This window comes from Rhinoderma darwinii, chromosome 2, assembly GCF_050947455.1.
Source record: "Rhinoderma darwinii isolate aRhiDar2 chromosome 2, aRhiDar2.hap1, whole genome shotgun sequence".
NCBI classification, from domain to species: domain Eukaryota; kingdom Metazoa; phylum Chordata; class Amphibia; order Anura; family Rhinodermatidae; genus Rhinoderma; species Rhinoderma darwinii.
Window position 1 is genome coordinate 297,681,386 of NC_134688.1, and position 22,496 is coordinate 297,703,881.

General features: G+C 41.2%; 1 protein-coding gene across 2 annotated transcripts; it reads left to right on the forward strand.

Annotated features, from left to right (window-relative positions):
• Positions 1 to 2,454: 2,454 nt before the first annotated feature.
• On the forward strand, positions 2,455 to 21,122 carry LOC142743098 (tubulin alpha chain, testis-specific-like). Of its 2 annotated transcripts, none has more exons than XM_075853491.1 (5): positions 2,455 to 2,618; positions 7,981 to 8,203; positions 18,070 to 18,218; positions 18,556 to 19,236; positions 20,735 to 21,122. In XM_075853491.1, the coding sequence occupies exons 1-5, from the start codon at positions 2,616 to 2,618 to the stop codon at positions 21,029 to 21,031; spliced, it is 1,353 nt and encodes a 450-aa protein (XP_075709606.1). In that variant the 5' UTR covers positions 2,455 to 2,615; the 3' UTR covers positions 21,032 to 21,122. The 2 variants fall into 2 exon arrangements, with proteins under 2 accessions (XP_075709606.1, XP_075709607.1); XM_075853492.1 differs by lacking the exon at positions 2,455 to 2,618 and adding an exon at positions 3,426 to 3,442.
• The last annotated feature ends 1,374 nt before the right edge of the window (positions 21,123 to 22,496 follow it).

The following is a 22,496-nucleotide window of genomic DNA, read 5'->3' on the forward strand; positions in this document are numbered from 1 at the left end:
CAGTATCCGTGTATGACGGACATGAAGAGAAGGAGTGTGAGGGAATCTTATTCTGATGACTAATCTAAATGGAGGGCCATAGAAAGGAGTCAGATTAGGGAATGTTATAGGCCTGTCTAAATAGATGCGTTTTCAGGGCACGTTTAAAACTGTGGATATTGGGAATTAATCGGATTGTCTGGGGTAGCACATTCCAGAGGACGGGTGCAGCACGAGAGAAATCTTGGAGACGGGAGTGGGAGGTTCGGATTATGGAGGATTTTAATCTAAGGTCGTTGGCAGAACGTAGAGCCCGAGTAGGGTGGTAGACAGAGATGAGGGAGGAGATGTAAGGAGGTGCAGCACTGTGGAGAGCTTTGTGGGTGAGAGTAATAAGTTTGAATTTTATTCGGAAGGGGATGGGCAACCAGTGCAGTGACTGGCACAGATTAGAGGCGTTGGTGTAGCGGTTGGTCATAAAGATGAGCCTGGCTGCTGCATTGAGGATAGATTGGAGAGGGGAGAGTTTAGTGAGAGGAAGACCGACTAGTAATGAGTTACAGTAGTCAAGACGAGAGTGAATCAGAGCAACAATGAGAGTTTTGGCAGTTTCCTCCGTAAGAAAAGAGCGGATTCTGGAGATGTTTTTGAGGTGTACATGCGACTTTTTGATCACTTTTTATAAAAATGTTTTGTTTTTTTTAGATCGAAGGTAACCAAAAAACATCAATTTGCGTGTCTTACATATATATTTTGGTTTTTATGGCGTGCCCTGAGTGGGTTAAACAATGCTATATTGTGATAGTTCTGACTTTTACGGATGTGGCGATACTAGTTATGTATTTTTATTTATTGTACATTGCTTTAGGGAAAAAAATGGGAAAATGTGTTGTGTTTTTTTTTTAATATTAAAAAAACGTTAAAGTTTTTTTATTAATCCCCCTAGGGGACTTGAACCAGCAATCTCTGGATCGCTTGCATGATATAATGCAATACTAATGTATTGCAGTATATCGTGATACTGACTGTTTCCTTTGAAGCCGTGGAACTACTGTCTCGTGCTGAAAACATGATTACAGTACGGGACAGTTGTCCCGCAGCGAGGCAGGGACTCCTAGCATCGTACATAACTATGATGCTAGGAGCCCGGCTCCCTGCAGTGTGTTCGGTCTGGGATTAGTGGCCGAAATACGTCCGTCCATTACGGACGTAACATGCTCGTGTGAACCCAGCCTTAGGAAGTATGTTCGAAGTGTGTTTTCCTTTTGAAATCAATAGAAATTGGGTTGCAGCCGTATTTCGGAGCATAAGGGTATGTTCATACGGCCTATTTTCGGCCCGAAAAATCGGAAGCAGAATGCCTCCAAACATCTGCCCATTGATTCCAATGGGAAAACAGCGTGCTGTTCCGATGGAGCGTTTTTAGCTGCGTTTTTTAACGCGTAAAAAAAAAGGCCGAAAAAGTGCAGGTCACTTCTTGGGACGTTTTTGGAGCAGTTTTCCATAAACTATTGAAAAAAGCTCCAAAAACGGCCATAAAAAAACGCTGCAAAAATCGTGAGTGGCTTAAAAAACGTCTAAAAATCAGGAGCTGTTTTCCCTTGAAAACAGCTCCGTGTTTTGAGACTTTTTTGAGTTGGCGCGTGAACATACCCTTAGTCTATGTTCACACTGAGTTTTTTGCAGGCGGAATTTCTGCTTCAAAATTCCGTTTGGAAGTTTGAGGCAGATTTTCCTCCCTCCACGACGATTTTCGCTGCGTTTTTTGCTTGCGGCCATTGAGTGCCGTGGGCATAAAACGCAGCGAAATACGCTTTCTCTGCCTCCCATTGAAGTTAATGGGAGGTCAGAGGCGTAAACGCAGGAAGATGGGGCATTGAAATCAATGAGAGGCATTTTAGGGTCGTTTTTGATGGTGCGAGTTCCGCGTAAAAAAAAAAACCCACTGTGTGAACATAGCTTTATACAAGTGTTTTACCCTAAAAAAAAACGCCTCAAAATAAGCCATGTGAACCTCCACTTTACAGAAAATAGACCTTTTTAATTTCTGTCCTACGCAACTTGCTTCCTCAGACAACTACTTGCAAGCACACTGGTCATCTACTGGCAATGTAACCAGCATTATGAATGTGTTCTAGAAAATTCTCTCCTAGAATGTCACATTTCCATGTTGCACCACATTTTCCTGACAGGAGCTGCATTGGCGACCTGCTGTATATCACTCAGAACGTGCTCAGTGCTGAAGTTTGTGTCACAGCGACAAACAACTCGCACAACGGTGACGTAATTGTAAAGTCCTTCCAGCCCTCTGCTGTCAGGAATGTCACCCGTACATTGAGCCCTCCCTGTGCTTAGTACAAATTCACCAATCTTTCCTCAGTGAAACGTATTCAAACAATCTCTATCCAATTACACGACTGCACTCTTCCCGGTTGACCAATGAGCTCCGCATACGCCCTTACCGGGGGCTATAAAGCAAAGTTCTTCGCCGCGAACGAACAGTTGCTGTGTTGGCGGAGACCCGTAGCGCGTCTATAGTCAACGGAGCCGGACCGGTTGTCGACTTCTTTTGAAACATACTATTCGTTTGTTTGTTACTTTCTTTGTTGTTTTGTGGACCTTGACCAATCACAATCATGGTAAGACAGCTGTAGAATTATGGGGTTTAACTTACGGTGAGGACAAGGGGAATTGGCGCCAAAACTTTTATAACTTCTCGGGTGACAGCGGCTTTCAGTATCCGTAATGCTTCCTGCTTCGAAATAGTGTAATGTCTTGCTTTAGTGAGGGTAACGTTCGCTGTCTGGATTAGAGAAACTGGTACCGGGGTTTTTGGTTACTCGATATGTTCTCGGTTCGTGTAAGGTTGGTCAATGTGACCCTCTTAAAGCGTACAGAGGCGGAGTCCAAAGGTCGCCATATCGAATTTCACCTAAACAACTAGTAGCGCCAGGAGTTTGAGGAAATTCATGCCTGACGTTGCATGGGTGGGGTGATGACTCCTCTCTGGGTGGGTGAACTGACTTCCAATGCGGGCGTGCCCACCCCGAGACCAGTAGATCAAGTTTTAACCGCTGTTACGTTCAGGCGAAAGGTGTTGCTGTTTGTACTTGTTGCTCTGCGTGTGTGGGCACTTGTATAAGGCAGATAAGCTTGAGCTGCTGTTCTCCTACTATTTGAGCCCCCAGCTGTGGTAATTGTAGCTGAACATGGCGGCTGCTACGAATCAAGAACGTGTACGGGCTTTTAACTCTAGTTTTTTTTCTCCTTCTCTGACGTGTAATCACATGACCAATGAACTTCAGTCTTCCCGCTCCGCCCACTGCCTCTGGGCGGAAACTAGCAGTAGCCGGAATTCTTGCGCTTGCGCCTTAAGTCTGTTCTGTCACCTGTCCCTGCATCTGACAGGATGTGACTTCAGATCTGGATTATGTAACATCTGTGTAGATCAGGGTGTGGCTGTGTACGTATGTGGGCTAAATTGATGTTCTGTTTTACATTTTTATGCTAGATCATCAACCAGCATTAGCTTCCATTAATAAAAATACATTAAAATGCTTGTCAGTGTTTTAAATGATGCTGGGACATTTTTTTATTTTTTTTCCCTATTACTGGTTTTCTTCTAGCACCAGAATTTTCTTGTGTAGATACACTAAAACATAAGTCAGTTAGAGGACCTATCAGTTCTGAGAAAACAAAAAAGTAACAAAGTAAATAAGGATTATTTCTTATACATATCATTAATTAACAGAGCAGAGGTTCTTCCTTAGTATTACAGGACAGTTTTCACTTATTTTAGTGGTGAGGTCTAAATCTGACATTCTCTTCTGAGTGGGGCTTATTCTATATAGCATCTGAGTGGCAAAGAGGATTCTTGTGCTCAGATCTAGACGGGAAGAACTGAGTGAATGAATTCTCCTGTTTTGTAAATAAAATACAATGTGTATTTTTCTCATAAATTCACCAAAGCGAGTCTGTAATTCAGCAATGCATTGTAATGGTTGAGGAGTGGGTGAAATGCAAATTGGATGAAATGTTTACTCAAGGTCATGTTGGAGTTAATACAGAATATTATTTACCAGCCATGTAATAAGATTTCTTTGTGTATTATGCAGCCCAGCTGCAGGAGGAGTAGACAGCTGCTTGTAAAGGGTCAGGACCCATTCGGTTCTATTGACACTGGGCCGTAGAAAGCCTCCGCAAAAGATAGGACAAGTCCTATCTTTTGCTTTTTACGGACCATTCTCCCATACTTTATATGGGAGCACAGGCCGAAAATGCGGGTGGCTGTCCGTGGCCGGCCGTTCCCGTAATGAAGGATTACGGGCATGTGCAGGGGGCCTCAATCTGAGTTTCTCACTACACATAGAACCTGCAGCAGTCACGGAGGAGAAAGCTGACGGACTTTACCTCTGCTGCACTTTTCTAGCCTCTGCGATGCTCCATAATACTCAGGAGACTCCTCTTACATTGCTGCTAATAACATACGGCATGAAGTAAGATGGCTTCATAGATCCCAACTAAATACACGGCGCTCAGTCTCCTCCCACACAGTAGGCTCTCCCAGCTTTAAGGGGTTATCTGGTGAAGTAAAATTGATGGCCTATCCACATGAGGTCATCAATACCTGATTGGTGGCGGTCCGACCAGCCGTTTAAAGGGGCCTCTAGTGAGTGCCGCTTTCACTTTCATTGCTTAAACAGCTCCATACTGCAAAATACTGTCACGTTTGTGGCGGGTGTGCAGAGTATTAACACTTTCTCCCATTCACTCAAGAGGAAGCTGTAATACTGCACAGCCGCTACATATGTGTTGGTGTTGTGCAGTATGGAGCTGAGCCTGTGCCATTAGTGGGTGTTAGCTGTAATATACAGCTGCAATAGTCGATCCTGGACGGTAAACCCATTAGATGCCAATACTGGCTGTTTAACCCCTTAGATGGCTCCCTCTGTCATCCCATTGGCCCTCCACCATGGCACAATTGAGGGGTGCCAATGGTTTGTCATGGTAGTCGGTAGTCTAAAAAAGGCTCCCAGGTCTGCCAGGGGCCTAATAAGATACACTGCATGTAACACTAACAATCATCCTATCAGTGATCAAGCTCATACATGGTCAAGTCCCCAATTTCTGTCCCCCCCCCCCAATGAATAACTGAATAAAAAGCGATCAAAGAGTCGCATGTACCCCAAAATAGTACCAATGAAAGTCAATAAATCCAGGGAAATTTTTTTTTTTATAGGTAGTAAAGCATTAAAAAGACAAATATAAATTTGGTATTGCCATAATTGTACTGACCTGCAGATTAAAGTTTTATCGTCATTTATATAGCACAGAATACTGTAAAAACGAAACCTAGGAACGTTGGCAAAATTGCTGTTGATTTTCACTCCCCCACAAAAAAGTTTTTCAATACATTATATGTACCCCTAAAGGATGCCAATAAAAAAATATACAACTTGTACTGTAAAAAACAAGCCCTCATACGACTACTTCAATGGAAATAAATTGCAGCGTCCTTAAAAATGTACCCCCTTAGGGAGTGGCCTATTATAGCCTTTTTTTTCGATTTTACAAATATTACCATAAACATTTATTTTGAGGTTTTATATTTTGCTCTCCTATTAAATTTTTAACTTAAAAGGGTATTTCCGTTACAAGAATTTACCCCATAGCTGTAGCGTAGGGGGTAACTGGCTGATTGGTGTGTGTCCGAAACCATCATTTGAATCGAGCGGCAGGTCGCTCATGCGCACTGCCGCTCCATTCATTCTCTATGGCAGCGCCGGAAATAGTCAAACTATTCCCATAGAGAATGAATGGAGCGGCAGTGCGCATGTGCGACCCGCCGCTTGGTTCAAACGAGGGGTTCGTGACCCTCGTAAACGTTGGGGGCCCCAGCTGTCAAACACCCACCGATCTGCAAGTTACCCCTTACCCTACGGATAGGGGGTAACTTGTAACCAGAATACCTCTTTTTAATTTTTTTTTTACCCAAGAAAGTATTTTGGCTTTCACAATCTTCTGATGTAGGAAGAACTGGTGGCATGGTACCAGGCAGCATCACTGTATTATAATAGGTGACCTACATAAATGTATTTGGGTACTGCACTTGCAGCTATTCATAAGAGTTCTTCGGATTCCCTAATAATCTGCAAGTGTAGTTTAAAGGGAATGTACACTTTTGTAACCAATTGTTCCAATGCATCTAAAATAAAATTAAACTTTGCAAATAGTCTTGTCTACAGCTACTAGGAGTCTCCATGATTACTGACTACAAAAAACCTGCATAGTCTAATAGTACTCCCTTCCACCTGGCCAAGGTTAGCAAGTAGAGAACAGAAAGAATAGAGTAACCAATGACTGCAGGATCAGAATACATACAAGGTTTGGTTGTAGTTGTAACCATGGAGATGTATAGGAGCTTTAGACTCCAAATGGTAGATTTGTTTTACATTAAAGAGGCTCTGTCACCAGATTATAAGTGCCCTATCTCCTACATAATCTGATCGGCGCTGTAATATATATAACAGTGGAAACAATCATTTTTGACAAAGTTATGAACAATTTTAGATTTATGCTAATTCGTTTCTTAATAGACAACTGGGCATGTTTTTACTTTTTACCAACTGGGCTTTGTAAAGAGAAGTGTATGACACTGACCAATCAGCGTCATACACTTCTCATTGTTCCAGCCCAGCTTCTTTCACGGCACAATCACACTGTAACAATGAGAAGTGTATGACGCTGATTGGTCAGTGTCATACACTTCTCTTTACAATGCCCAGTTGATAAAAAGTAAAAACCAGTTGTCTTTTAAAAAACGATTTAGCATAAATCTAAAATTGCTTATAACTTGGTCAAAAATGATCTTTTTTCAAAATAAAAACCACTGTTATCTACATTACTGCGCCAATCGCATTATGTAGGAGATAGGGCACTTATAATCTGGTGACAGAATCTCTTTAAAGAGGCTCTGTCACCACATTGTAAGTGTCCTGTCTCCTATATAAGTAGATCGGCGCTATAATGTAGGTGACAGCAGTGCTTTTTAGTTAGAAAAAAAAATCTATTTTTACCACGTTATTAGTGATTTTAGCTTTATGGTAATTAGTTTCTTAATGCCCAACTGGGCGTGTTTTTACTTTAGACCAAGTGGGCGTTGTACAGAGGAGTGTATGACGCTGACCAATCAGCGTCATACACTTCTCTCCATTCATTTCCTAAGCGCATAGGGATCCTTCTAGATCAGTATGTGCTGTCTTATACTAACACATTAACGTTACTGAAGTGTCTTGACAGTGAATAGACATTCCTTCCAGCCAGGACGGGATGTCTATTCACAATCCTGACGCTACGGGAACGTTTCTGTGGTAGTTACAGCAGAGCAAGCGTAATCTCGCGAGATCACGCTCTAAATGACAGGTTACACCGAGATTACGCTTGCTCTGCTGTAAGTACCACAGAAACGTTAGCGAAGTGTCGGGATTGTGAATAGACAGCCCGTCCTGGCTGGAAGGAATGTCTAGTCACTGTCTAAACACTTCAGTAACGTTAATGTGTCAGTATAAGACAGCACATAGTGAATAACGCAGTGTCACTATGCGCTCAGGAAATGAATGGAGAGAAGTGTATGACGCTGATTGGTCAGCGTCATACACTCCTCTGTACAACGCCCACTTGGTCTAAAGTAAAAACACGCCCAGTTGGGCATTAAGAAAGTAATCAGCATAAAGCTAAAATCGCTAATAAAGTGTTAAAAATAGTTTTTCTAAATAAAAAGCACTGCTGTCACCTACATTATAGTGCCCATCTCCTTATGTAGGAGACAGGGCACTTGTAATCTGGTGACAGAGCCTCTTTAAGGCTATTTGAGTACTCGCTTAATTTTAGCTACAACTTTTATTTTTATTGCACTAATGTAAGGGTGGCCATACTCTGTAACTAGCCCTCAGGGTTGTAAAATTGTGACTGCTTTAATTTAATGTTTGTCTTCTTCCACAGCGTGAATGCATTTCCATCCATGTGGGGCAGGCTGGTGTTCAGATTGGTAATGCCTGCTGGGAGCTGTACTGCCTGGAGCATGGTATCCAACCCAATGGACAGATGCCAAGCGACAAAACAATTGGTGGAGGAGATGACTCTTTCAACACATTCTTTAGCGAGACAGGAGCTGGAAAACATGTCCCAAGAGCTGTCTTTGTAGATCTTGAACCTGCAGTAATAGGTATTGTGTTACAGCTCCAAATCTATACTAAGGTACAAATTACATGGGAGGGGGTGTAGAAAATATGATGAGTCCTCCTTTATAGGTTTGAAATTCTCTAAGGAGTGAAATTATTATTATTTTTTTTGTCCTATTGACTAGATGACAGATATGTCTCCCAACTGATGACTGGCAGGTGTTTTTACTTTGTGGGTCCCTGAGAAAAAGTGGCATTCTAAAACCTCTAATCTAACAGGAGTTCAAGCCAGAGAAGAATACTGGCTCTTGATATCGTTTCTTATCCAGTTTGCTTAACAAGTATGGTTGCTTAGTTTTCGACATGTCTATTTTTAAATGTTGTAGACTCAAGCAAATGGGATGTACAAATTCCACGTGATGCTTTTCTCCGGTTTTAACAACTGTCCCAGTGTTTTAGGACAACCTTACTAATCCAGTGGACTCAGATTTGCTGTATGGACCTTGATTAGTTTCTCACATTTCAGCCTTTGCTTTTTGTTTGGTTTACATACACTACCGTTCAAAAGTTTGGGCTCACCCAGACAATTTTGTGTTTTCCATGAAAACTCACACTTATATTTATCAATTGAGTTGCAAAATGACTAGAAAATATAGTCAAGACATTGACAAGGTTAGAAATAATGATTTTTATTTTAAATAATAATTTCTCCTTCAAACTTTGCTTTGGTCTTGGAATGCTCCATTTGCAGCAATTCCAGCATTGCAGACCTTTGGCATTCTAGCTGTTAATTTGCTGAGGTAATCGGGAGAAATTTCACCCCATGCTTCCAGAAGCCCCTCCCACAAGTTGGATATGCTTGATGGGCACTTCTTGCGTACCATACGATCAAGCTGCTCCCACAACAGATCTATGGGGTTGAGATCTGGTGACTGCGTTGGCCACTCCATTACAAATAGAATACCAGATGCCTGCTTCTTCCCTAAATAGTTCTTTCATAATTTGGAGGTGTGCTTTGGGTCATTGTCCTGTTGTAGGATGAAATTGGCTCCAATCAAGCGCTGTCCACAGGGTATGGCATGGTGTTGAAAAATGGAGTTCTAGCCTTCCTTATTCAAAATCCCTTTTACCTTGTACAAATCTCCCACTTTACCAGCACCAAAGCAACCCCAGACCATCACATTACCTCCACCATGCTTGACAGATGGCGTCAGGCACTCTTCCAGCATCTTTTCAGTTGTTCTGCGTCTCACAAATGTTCTTCTGTGTGATCCAAACACCTCAAACTTCGATTCGTCTGTCCATAACACTTTTTTCCAATCTTCCTCTGTCCAATGTCTGTGTGCTTTTGCCTATATTAATATTTTCCTTTTATTAACCAGTCTCAGATATGGCTTTTTCTTTGCCACTCTGCCCTGAAGGCCAGCATCCCGGAGTCGCCTATTCACTGTAGACGTTGACACTGGCGTTTTGCGGGTACTATTTAATGAAGCTGCCAGTTGAGGACCTGTGAGGCGTCTATTTCTCAAACTAGAGACTCTAATGTACTTGTCTTGTTGCTCAGTTGTGCAGCGGGGCCTCCCACTTTTCTTTCTACCCTGGTTAGAGCCTGTTTGTGCTTTCCTCTGAAGGGAGTAGTACACACCGTTGTAGGAAATCTTCAGTTTCTTGGCAATTTCTCGCATGGAATAGCCTTAATTTCTAAGAACAAGAATAGACTGTCGAGTTTCACATGAAAGCTCTCTTTTTCTAGCCATTTTGAGAGTTTAATCGAACCCACAAATGTAATGCTCCAGATTCTCAACTAGCTCAAAGGAAGGGCAGTTTTATAGCTCCTCTAAACAGCAAAACTGTTTACAGCGGTGCTAACATAATTGCACAAGGGTTTTCAAGTGTTTTCTAATCATCCATTAGCCTTCTAACACAGTTAGCAAACACAATGTACCATTAGAACACTGGAGTGATGGTTGCTGGAAATGGGCCTCTATACACCTATGTAGATATTGCATTAAAAACCAGATGTTTGCAGCTAGAATAGTCATTTAGCACATTAACAATGTATAGAGTGTAATTCTGATTAATTTAATGTTATCTTCATTGAAAAAAACTGCTTTTCTTTCAAAAATAAGGACATTTCTAAGTGACCCTAAACTTTTGAACGGTAGTGTATGTTAATACATACAGTGGACTTAGTCATTTAGCTTTATATTTGGCCAGCAAAGACTGGTTCACATTATGTAGTCCATGTAAATTACTGGTTTGTGGTACTTGTGCATTACACATCAAAACCTAGGTTCCCTGTGAAAAAGTAATAAACTGATTGTGGGGAAAATAAATCATTTAGAGGTCTTTTCACATCAGAGTTCGCTCTCCGTTGATGTGTTGCGTCGGAGGAACCCGTCAACAGAAAGGTGAACGAAAACCGTAGCTTCCATTACTATTGATTTCAATGGTAATGCTTCCGTTGCTAATGGTTTCCATTTGTCTCCATTCCGTAATGGTTCCTGGTTGAGCTATTGATTCAGTCAAAACAACGGAGTCGACTGACGGTCCGACGGAACCCATCAACGGGAAGCGAACACTGATGTGAACACACCCTAACTGCTGTTTGGATGTGAAGCAGCTAAACAGGGTTGGTCTAACGTTAAATGTGTAATGTGCTCCAGATGAAGTCATGTGGTCTTGCTTGGCCAATCTGCTGATAAGCTGCTCATCTGCTTCTCTTGTTCTCGTGGTTTCTATTAGAAGACTTAAATAACTTCCATTCAAGTGTAGTCCAATCTGCACGCTATAGAGCAGTAGAAGCGGAGTAGATTTATATACAATGTCTTTTTCCCCACTAAACTATGTACCGTAACTTGGGATATATAGATCTAAACCTCTGCCCATTCTGGGCTTAGAAGTCCAGTGGGCGTTCTTACCTCCGTCATTAACGGCTTTCCCAGTATGAGCATGTATACAGAGATAGCTGTCAATTTCTGTTTATAACCGCCTAGTGGACTCCTAACCCACAGTGAGCAGGGATTTATACTTCTATATTACAAGTTGTACTAAGTCTTTTCCCACAAATATAGATCTCACTCTGCTCAGATTCTTCTGCTCTATAACATGTTGTCTGCTAAATGGACTGCATTTTCAATGTGACAGGTACCCTTTAAAAATGGCCATATGAGAAGTAAAAGCCATAACACAAGTTTGGGAATATTTGTTTATCAACCTCCTGACCAGAGCCTTTACCCCCCCCCCCCCCCCCCATTCCTGACCAGGCCAATTTTAAAGATTTAGCCATGTGCCAATTTAAAAGCAATTGATGTTCTATTACTCTTCCAACCTACGTGTATTTGGTCTTGTTTTTCTCAGAACATGTGAGGCTTTATTTTTTTTACACAATATAAGTGATATATTTTAACTTTTCAAAATGTAAAAGAAAAAAAGGGAAAATAAATAAAAAAATTAAATGTGAATGTGTCATTTTAGGTGATTTTTTTTTTTTTACATCTGTTGCATGCCACTGGGTAAACACAACTAAATACATATTTGGCTATTTCTGCCAACTTCAGCGATACCAAATATGTGTGCATTTCTTATATGCTGGGTGCAATGCGGAGCTTAAAATGAATGGTGCACAAACTGTCTTTTGGAGAGCAAATTTTAAAAAGCTGGTTTGCTGACACCATATGACCATTGCAGATCTTGTGAAGTGCCAAAACACTGTCAACATCCCCAAAATGACTCTTAGGAAATTAGACTCCCTCGTCCCCCGTCCCCCCAGGTATTCGTTTAGTGACATGTAAAAGATTATAGCCCTCTATTTTTTCCAGACCATTCATTAACTTTGATGGGGAAAATTGAAACTGGCATATTTTTTCCAAATATGTCAATTTAGGTGACCTTTTTTGACATCTGGTGCATGCCACTCGGCAAACACACCTGAATACATATTTGGCGACTTCTGCCGACTTCAGCAATACCAAATATGTGTGCATGTGAGCTTACAATGAATGGTGCAGAAACTGGTTTTTGGAGAACAAATTTTCCAAAGCTGGTTCCAAAGTGATATTTGTGCATGTGACCAGTGTCGCACCAAAGTCTCCGTGATGCCCCAGCCTAAAACTGTACAGTACATCTATACATATATGAAAGATAGATGGGTAGATAAAAATAATAATCTTTATTTGTATAACACAAAAAAAAATTGCAATTTAGATAGATTATTATAATATCTTTATATATGTATCCATCCATCTCATACATATTAATATTCGTCCTTGCAGATCAGTACCTAGATTTACTGTGCTGTGTGTACAAATATCTGTGCTATTTGCTCACTGAACAGTGAGATGACCGAATTCTGTGTAAGATGTGACTGTTCAGTGAGCAGATATCCCAGAATTTTTTTTACACCCAGTACAGGACATGCAGCTTTCATTACACTGGGCTCAGTTTCCCTGCTTCTTCATACACTGACAGCTGTCTGCCTTCAGGCTATAGGATGCAGCACAAGATTAGACCATATTTTCTAGGAAAAAAACAGCGTCCTATAGTCCGTAAAATACGGTACATTGCAAGTAAAATGATCGCGACCACATTCACTGTCCGTACTTGCCATGTAGGCTATGAAACATAGTAATCTTTGGCTGTGTGACCTGTGTCGTGGCCAAAGTCGCCGTGTGGCCCCAGCCTAAAACAATACTATATATCAATATATATGGGCTAGATAGATGGAAATAATAGTAATCTTATTTATGACACAAAAAAAATCTGCATTTAGATAGATAAACAGATAGATGTGAGATAGATAAATAAATAGATGATTATTATATCATCTTTATTATGGAGGAGATAGATCTGACATGGATAAATATGGGACAGATGGAAAGAAATATATTTATTGGTGAATAAAGCGTGTGTTCTATCAGTGTCGTCGTTGTCCCCCCCTGCCAGGAGATGGAGAAGTTACAGCGGGGGGCGCCGACGTGGAGGGGGTTGCTGACAGGGAAAGTGTAGTGATAATTGTGACAGGTTGTCTCAATGATCACATGGCCAGAGACCTCGCTGATTGATCTCTGGGCAAAGCTCCATGATGTCAGCTGTCCAGAGACCGCTGTATCACGGAGTTAAATGCCACTACAGAGCAGCAAACCGTGTAAATATTCTGGACTGTCTGTAACGTCCCTGCAGAGCTAATTGTGGACTGCCGGGACGTTTATAGTCTATGGGCGGTCCGCAAGTGGTTAAATAATTAATTGACTAAGTTTGGTTACTGCTCTAACAGTTACTAATATGTACATTATGGGTAGAAATACTTTTTTAGGTTAAAGGGGTCCTTTTGGTAATGGATTCCTTTTAACTCCTTCTCTAGGTTAACTACAATCAAACATACTCACATTGGAAAGCCTTAAAGAAGCACTCCACATTTTAATTTTATTTCCCCCCTCCATTTGTACATTGGTGTTTCAATGGGGTGCTGTGTGCAGGAATACTTACTGAAACGTGCATCACGTCGTTTTCAGGTCCAGCACCGCCCACTTGATCTTCATTCTGACTTGGTCTGGAATCTTTGCGTTTGAAAAAAACAGAACTCAGGCTCTCAATGCATTCTTATGGAGCCTCATTCTGGCACCCATAGGAATGCATTGGGAGCCCGAATTCTACCAGGTCAGAATGAAGATCATGTGGGCGGTGCTGGACCTGAAAACGACATGATGCACGGAACGGTAAGTACTTCGGCACACAGCACCCCAATGAAACACCAATGTACAAATGGAGGGGGAAAGAGAATCTGTCACTAGCTTATTAATGCCCTATCTCCTAACTAATCTAATAGGCGCTATGATGCTAATAACTAGAGTGTAATTTTTTTTTTCAAAGTGATGTGCCTTTTTCTAAATATGCTAATTTGGCTATACTTGCCAAATGGGAGGTAACTCTTTTCACTCTGGGTGATGTAATATTTTCTGTATGACGCTGTCCAATCTTTATACAGCTACTCCCCCTTTTTTGCCCAGCAACACAGCCTGACTATATAGTAAACCGCTTCCATTCCCGACTGTGTTTTATACCTCTGGTTGTTTCACAGCTGGAACTGCAATCCTGATGCCATATGAAAGATTATAATCTTGTCTTTCATATGCCACCAGATACTACTGTTCTAGGTGGTTCACATCTAGAGACATGGCTGTTTTTAAGGGATCCCCAGTTTCTCACACTGTGTGAAGCAGCTTCATGCTGATAGGACAGCGTCAGAGGCTGTGAGGAAGCTCCACCTCAGGAGAATCGCTGGTGTTGACACCCACTTGTCTAGCATAGCCTCTTTTGCATATTTAGCTCATAACTTTTAAAATGATAAACGTTTTGGGACCCAATTTTCACTAGTATTATCAGTGTGACAGCGCCTATTAGATTAGCTAGGAGATTGGGCATTACTAAACTAGTGACAGAGCCTCTTTAACCCCTTTAGGACACAGCCTGTTTTGGCCTTGTGGACACAGATGATTTTTTCAAATCTGACGTGTCACTTTATGTGGTAATAACTCTGGAACGCTTTTACCTATCCAAGCGATTCTGAGATTGTTTTCTCGTGACATATTGTACTTTATGTTAGTGAAAAAATTTGGTCGATAAATTCAATATTTATTTCTGAAAAACTTCAAATTTTAGCAAAAATGTGCAAAAATTAGCATTTTTCTAAATTTTAATGTATTTGCTTGTGAAACAGATAGTAATACCACACAAAATAGTTACTAGTTAACATCCCCCATATGTCTACTTTGTTTGCATCATTTTTTTTCACGTACTTTTATTTTTCTAGGACGTTATGAGGCTTAGAACTTTAGCAGCAATTTCTCATATTTTCAATAAAATTTCAAAAGGCTATTTTTTCAGGGACCAGTTCAGTTCTGAAGTGGCTTTGAGGGCCTTATATATTAGAAAGTCCCCATAAATCACCCCATTTTGAAAACTGCACCCCTCAAAGTATTAAAAACCACATTCAGAAAGTATTTTAACCCTTTAGGCGTTTCACAGGAATTAAGGCAAAGTAGAGGTGAAATTTACAAATTTCATTTTTTTTGCCGAAATTCATTTGTAATAAAAAAAAATCTGTAACACAGAAGGTTTTACCAGAGAAACACAACTCAATATTTATTGGCCAGATTCTGCAGTTTAGGAATATCCCACATGTGGCCCTAGTGTCCTAATGGACTGAAACACAGGCCTCAGAAGCAAAGGAGCGCCTAGTGGATTTTGGGGCCTCCTTTTTTTAGGAATATATTTTAGGCACCATGTCTGGTTTGAGGAGGTCTTGTGGTACCTAAACAGTCGAAACCCCCAAAAAATGACCGCATTTTGGAAACTACACCCCTCAAGGCATTTTTCTAGGGGTATAGTTAGCATTTTGACCCCACAGTTTTTTTTGCAGAATTTAGTGGAATTAGTCTGTGAAGAAGAAAATCACCTATTTTTCTGTGGAAACATAGAATTTTTTTCATTTTTACAAGGAGTAAAGGAGAAAAAGCCGCCCAACATTTGTAAAGCAATTTCTGCCGATTACGGCAATACCCCATATGTGGTCGTAAACTGATGTTTGGACCCACAGTAGGGCTCAGGAGGGAGGGAGCGCCTTATGGATTTTGGAGCGCAGATTTTGCTGGATTGGTTTTCAGTGCCATGTCGGGTTTGCAATGAACCGGAGGGACCAAAACTGTGGAAACGCCCCAAAAGTCACCCTATTTTGGAATCTACACCCCTCAAGGAATTTTTCTAGGGGTATAGTGAGCATTTTGGCCCCTCAGGATCTTTTTTTAGAGCCAAGGTGACCAAAAAATTTTGGCGCTTTAAATTCTTTATTTATTACAGCGTTCACCGTGCGCAATAAATTACGTTTTAATTTATTCTGCCGGTCGGTACGATTACGCCGATACCATATGTGTATAGTTTTTTTTTACGTTTTGCAGCGTTTGCACAATAAAATTAAGTTTCTATAAAATTTATTTCTGTGACACGCTATTCTGAACCGTAACTTTTTTTTATTTTTGTCCAAAAAGCTGTGGGAGGTCTTGTTTTTTGCGGGACGGTTGTAGTTTTTATTGGTACCATTTTGGGGTAAATGCGACTTTTTGATCACTTTTTATTCTATATCTTGGGAGGGGTGGTGATTAAAAAATAGCGATGCTGACAGTTTTCCGTTTATTTTGTTTGCTGCGTTCACCGTGCGGAAAAATTAACATTATAGTTTCATAGTTTGGGCCGTTACGAACGCGGCGATACCAAATATGTGTACTTTTTTTTAACGTTTTCATTTTTCACTATAATAAATGACTTATAGGAAAACAAAACCTTTTATTTTTACACTTTTATAAAACATTTTTATTAACTTTTTTTTTACTTTTTACACTTTCTTTTTTTTACCTGCAGCTTTGATCGCTGCTAGAATACATTACACTACCTAGGTAGTGTAATGTATTCCAACTGTCAGTGTGATGTCACAGTCACTCTGACAGTTGGTCTACGAGGATCAGCAGAGGCTGATCCTCATAGGCTGACCTACATGGCAGACCTGGGGGCCGTTGTCTGGCCCCCGGGTGCCATCACAAGCATCAGAAGCCCCCACGATTGCATGGGGGCTGCTGATGCGCTACAAACCCGCTACATGCGGAGATTGCAATCGAGCCCCGCATGTAATGGGTTAATTGCCGAAATCAGCGGCGATGAGCCGCTGATCGGCAACACTGGAGAGTGTCAGCTGTCGGGGACAGCTGATCTCGAAGTTCCCGATGCACACTGTCGCCGACAGTGTGCATCGGGAACGGCACAGTAACTTTCTGTCACTCTATCAGGACCAGCCGAAGGTTGGTCCTGATGGGCTTCCGTCCATGGCAGACCCGGAAGCCATTGTTTGGCTTCCGTTTGCCATACTAACTATCGGCAGACCCCGCGATTTCGGACGGGGGTCTGCCGATATGCTAAAAACCCCTAAAATTCGGCAATTGCACCCGATCGCCGAATTTAAGGGGTTAATTCGCCAAAATCAGCGGCAAAGGACCGCTGGCCGGCAAGAGGGGAGTGTCAGCTGTCGGCGACAGCTGACTTCCCGGTGCACACTGTCGCCGACAGTGTGCACCGGGAATAACTCAGTAACTATACTTCCTCGTGCGGGAAGTAACCTCCCGCAACGACGGACAGTTACGTCCTGGTGCGGGTAGGGGTTAAAGTAAATGTCTTTTAAAACAATGTAATTTTTAGGTCCTACATTCTGTGCTGGTATATTTCTTAAAGAGATTCTACTACCATTAGAAGTGATGGCATATTGCTGGGATACGCCATTACTTCCTGATACATGGTGGTCAGACTGCTGTGACCTCAACTATTGCTGCAGGTCCTATATTCTGAGGATTGGTGAAGTGCAGGGAAGAGCAACAAAACACCACATTCTTGACTTGAGCTGTATCACCATTCCCTACACATTAGGTGAACTGGAGTGCCACTGTGGAGGATGAACAAGCCAAAGGGGCTTCCACCTCTTTGTTCACATGATAAGCAGGGGTTTCAAAGGTTGGACCTTCACTGAAATCCTAGCAATATGTCATCACTTATGATGCAAATACCCTTTTAATCTTTATTGCAGTCAGAGCCATGTCTTTCTGATAAAGCTCTAAAACCCCAGCATAGACCGTTTTATACCATTCTGGCTGTCACCAATAATGCAATAATGGGAGCATATTGCAAATTGTATGCAGTAAGCTCCCTCTAGTGGTGGTTGTAGGCAGACTGTACTTTGTTATTTAACTATAGCTGTGCAGGGGATTTGGTGTTCTGTGTCAGAAAAATTGAGCCCCCAACCACTGAAGATATATTAAGAAATCAAATAAACCAATCCCAGATAATAACAAGTGGAATTTTTACATTTCAGATGAGGTTCGAGGTGGAATTTACCGTCAACTTTTCCACCCTGAGCAACTTATTACTGGCAAGGAGGATGCTGCTAACAACTATGCTCGTGGGCACTACACTGTGGGAAAGGAAATTATAGACTTGGTGTTGGAAAGAGTGAGGAAGTTGGTAGGTACTAGCAAGTTATAAATATGCACAAATAAATTACAGTATAGGACGTATTTTCTTCCTTTTTTTATCTGAATGAATCTGTTTAATCAATAAGGGCATAGTCACACATCAGTGTTAATGTAAATGCACCCTAAGACTGCTTTGTAGATGGTGTTTACCATTCAGGATCAATGTAAATCCCACTCACAAAGCAGCCAGGTGGATCAGACTTCATTCTTATTGAAGCCATTTCATTTGGCTAGGCATGATTTCATATTCTCAATAAATATATACCAAATTTAAAATGCTTCAGTATAATTTTAATTGTTGACCTGTATCTTTTGTTGTTTTCCAGGCTGATCAGTGTACAGGTCTCCAGGGCTTCCTGATCTTTCACAGCTTTGGTGGGGGTACAGGCTCAGGTTTCACTTCATTACTCATGGAGAGACTCTCCGTGGATTATGGCAAAAAGTCAAAACTGGAGTTTGCCATCTACCCAGCCCCACAGGTTTCCACAGCTGTAGTGGAGCCATACAACTCCATTCTGACAACACATACAACACTGGAGCATTCAGACTGTGCCTTTATGGTCGATAATGAAGCAATTTATGATATTTGCAGACGGAATCTAGACATTGAGCGTCCCTCATACACCAATCTGAACCGTTTGATTGGCCAGATAGTCTCTTCTATTACAGCTTCTCTGCGTTTTGATGGAGCACTCAATGTCGATTTGACAGAATTCCAAACCAACCTGGTGCCATATCCCCGCATCCACTTTCCTCTGGTCACCTATTCTCCTATTATTTCTGCTGAGAAGGCTTACCATGAGCAGCTTTCAGTTTCAGAAATAACAAATGCCTGCTTTGAGCCATCAAATCAGATGGTGAAGTGTGATCCAAGACATGGTAAATACATGGCATGTTGCATGTTGTACCGTGGAGATGTGGTACCCAAAGATGTGAATGCTGCTATTGCCGCTATTAAGACGAAGCGCAGTATACAATTTGTGGATTGGTGTCCAACAGGATTTAAGGTGAGGCTCCGTTCCAGTAATTATTTTTTTATTTTTTGTTACAGTAGAGTTTGTATAGCTTTTTTTTTTTTTAATCTCGGTTTATTGTAGTTTTACATACAAAATCCATTCATGAGAACATAACATTAACAGTCCTGCATATAACGAATTCACATGGTAATCAGCACTATCACATAATACATAGAAATGAGTAACAATAGACCCCTTAATACCACTGCACGCAGGCAGGTCAGAATCCCACATATAAGTGATCGCACAGAAATTCAAGGTCCATTCTCATTGCGTGTCCCTGCTCAAGGAAAACAAGTTCATAGCATTTTATTACAGTTTGTTTAAAAAGTTTACGGTTAGGCGGAATTATTTGTAGTTCAGCATTTGATGCTGTTTAAGATAACCAACCTATTAAGAGTTTCCCCACTTAACATTTTATCACCTACTCACAGGATGGACCTAAAAACCGTGAGGAATTGATTTAACAAAGTATATTAGAATGTTACTTAAAGGGGTATTCTCCTATCCATAGGATATGCCATAAATGTCTGATAGATTTGGGTCTCAGATCTGCGATCTGTATCTTATCTAAATCAGGGGTTCCCCAACTCAGCATGGTGGGATGGCCGCTGCGTAAAGGCAGCGTGCAGAGGTGTTTGGGGTTCTATAAACATTCTGGGAATTATGGATGGAGCATAGCAGCCGTCTCACTATGTGGTCTGGGGGAGCCCCCAATCTCGTGATAGATGCAGGTCCCAGCTATGAATATGCCATAGATATCTGAGACGGTCGTACCGCTTTAATTTCTCATTAAATTATAGATAAGCTCTATTTGCTTAAAAAGTAATAAACCTTTATGTTGCTTTCTATGTAGCCATATGGATCTGCAGACTGCTCTTCTGCCTCAATATGTGATTGGGAAGGATCTCCTCCTGCATAACTTGCAGTAGGTGCCTTGCAATGGCCGATAACCCTGAGCAATAGTTCATAGGAGTATATGGCCACCAGTAGCATGCCGGCCAGAACATGGTAATTCCTGGGCCTCCCCATTGGTCTCGGTTCATGGCAAATATTTAGTATATCATTAAAATAAGCAAAAAAGGAGTCCATTATGTCTCTAAACCAGAAATTGGTGCATTCCAAAACAGGGCTGTACCACATGTGACCATTTCTGACAAAACGTACGCCCAGGTTGCTCTTCATTAACAACTAAGGAATCCGTGTCCAACTGAATCTATCTGCCATATTTAAAGCATTGGTAGGACATAAATTGTGAAAATTTGTTTATTATTAAATTGCCTGTGTAAGGCTTTCCCATGTTTTATGCTGTAGACCTTCACATTACATTACAAAATATATAATTTTGTTTTTGTAGGGCACCAAGCAGGCAAGGCGTTAAAATGGTGTGGTGGTTTTATGTTTGTTTGTTTCAGTAATCTAGATGTAGGTTTGTTAAATCCTTTTTCGGTCAGTGTACTATAAAGTATATAACTTTTTTCGTCTTCAGGTGGGAATAAATTATCAACCTCCTACTGCTGTCCCTGGTGGTGATTTGGCAAAGGTACAGAGGGCAGTTTGTATGCTCAGTAATACCACTGCCATAGCAGAGGCCTGGGCACGCCTGGATCACAAGTTTGACCTGATGTATGCAAAGCGTGCTTTTGTGCATTGGTATGTCGGTGAAGGCATGGAAGAAGGAGAGTTCTCTGAAGCCCGGGAGGATTTGGCTGCTTTGGAGAAGGATTATGAAGAGGTTGGCACAGATTCTGTAGAAGGCGATGATGATGAAGGAGAGGAGTATTAGTGTTGGTGGCAAGTGCCTTTTTAAAATGGCAATGTTCTAATTCTTGTCATGGCTGCGTGAAATAAAGATTTTACTCTGTTTGTGAACTGTGCATGTTGTAGTGTAATACATTTTATTTTGTTTCTTGAATTAGTCTTTTAAGTTATATGTTTAGAGTAGGGAAAAAGAGACACAGGTGCTCCTCTAAGGTTCATAGGGGTGTATGGACAGGTAGACAGGAGAGTGTACAAACAAGAGGTTCTATGTACACTCCTCTTCTGTGGTTGTGCAAGGTCGTCGGCACAGCTCCATTTTAAAACCTGTTGAGTGTATGGACTCGGTTAGTTTGCCGCGTGCAGGCCTTCAGCGTGTGCATCAGTGGCTGGTAAAAACCAGTAGTATCAGAAGAAAAGACTATTCCAAACAAAGTTCAAGAATGGTTACTCCTCTGTGTAGGCGCTATCTGATGAAGACTGAGGTACTAGGTCGAAACGCACAGCATTCTGTCTGCATGGTGTTCCATACACATGTATGTAATTTTAAACAAATAAATTATTTTATTTAGTGAACTGTGGAGTTGCTCTTTTATCACGAGCCTCTCAGGAAACCGTACTTTGCGCAGGAGCGCCTCCACAGAGGAGTGAACCTTCTTGAACTTTGTAATAAGCTATATGTTTACTTATGAACAACATTTTAGTCTACATATATAACCTTAACGCTTTCATTGCCAAGGACGTATATAATAAATCATGACATTTTAAGTTTCATAATATACTTTTCAGCATTTTGGGTACAATTTTCAGGAAGCCACAACTTGGAGTGGATTGAAAAAAAAAAAAACCCTTACCATCCACTCCTGGTTATGGCTTTGAAAACCCCACTGTGTGAATAAGGGAGGGGGGTACTACAAGTGTTATCGGTAAATAAGAGCTTGTTAATGTCCTTTCACAGACGTAGGTGTGGTTAGAACCGCATGGATTATAACACTATTTGATGCATTTTTGTTTTGGTAAAAAGACACGCAATCATAACGAAGTAACGCACCAAATCGCAGTAAGACTACATGCGGTACTAACTGCAGAGTGTGAATGGACACTTACAGTCTCTTCCTCCTGTGACCAGAAGGGGGTGTGATAAACAAATTTTTCCTCATGATTGAACCCTTCTTAAAGAGGCTTTGTCACCATAAGTGCCCCATCTTCTACATAATGTGATCGGCGCTGTAATGTAGATTACAGCAGTGATTTTTATTTGGAAAAACTGATCATTTTTGAGTTATGAACGATTTTAGCTTTATTCTAATGACTTTCTTAATAGACAACTAGGCGTGTTTTACTTTTTTACCAAGTGGGCGTTGTGGAGAGAAGTGTATGACGCTGACCAATCAGCGTCATACACTTCTCTCCATTCATTTACTCTGCACATAGTGATCTTACTAGATCACTATGTGCAGCCACATACACACTAACGTTACTGAAGGGTCTTG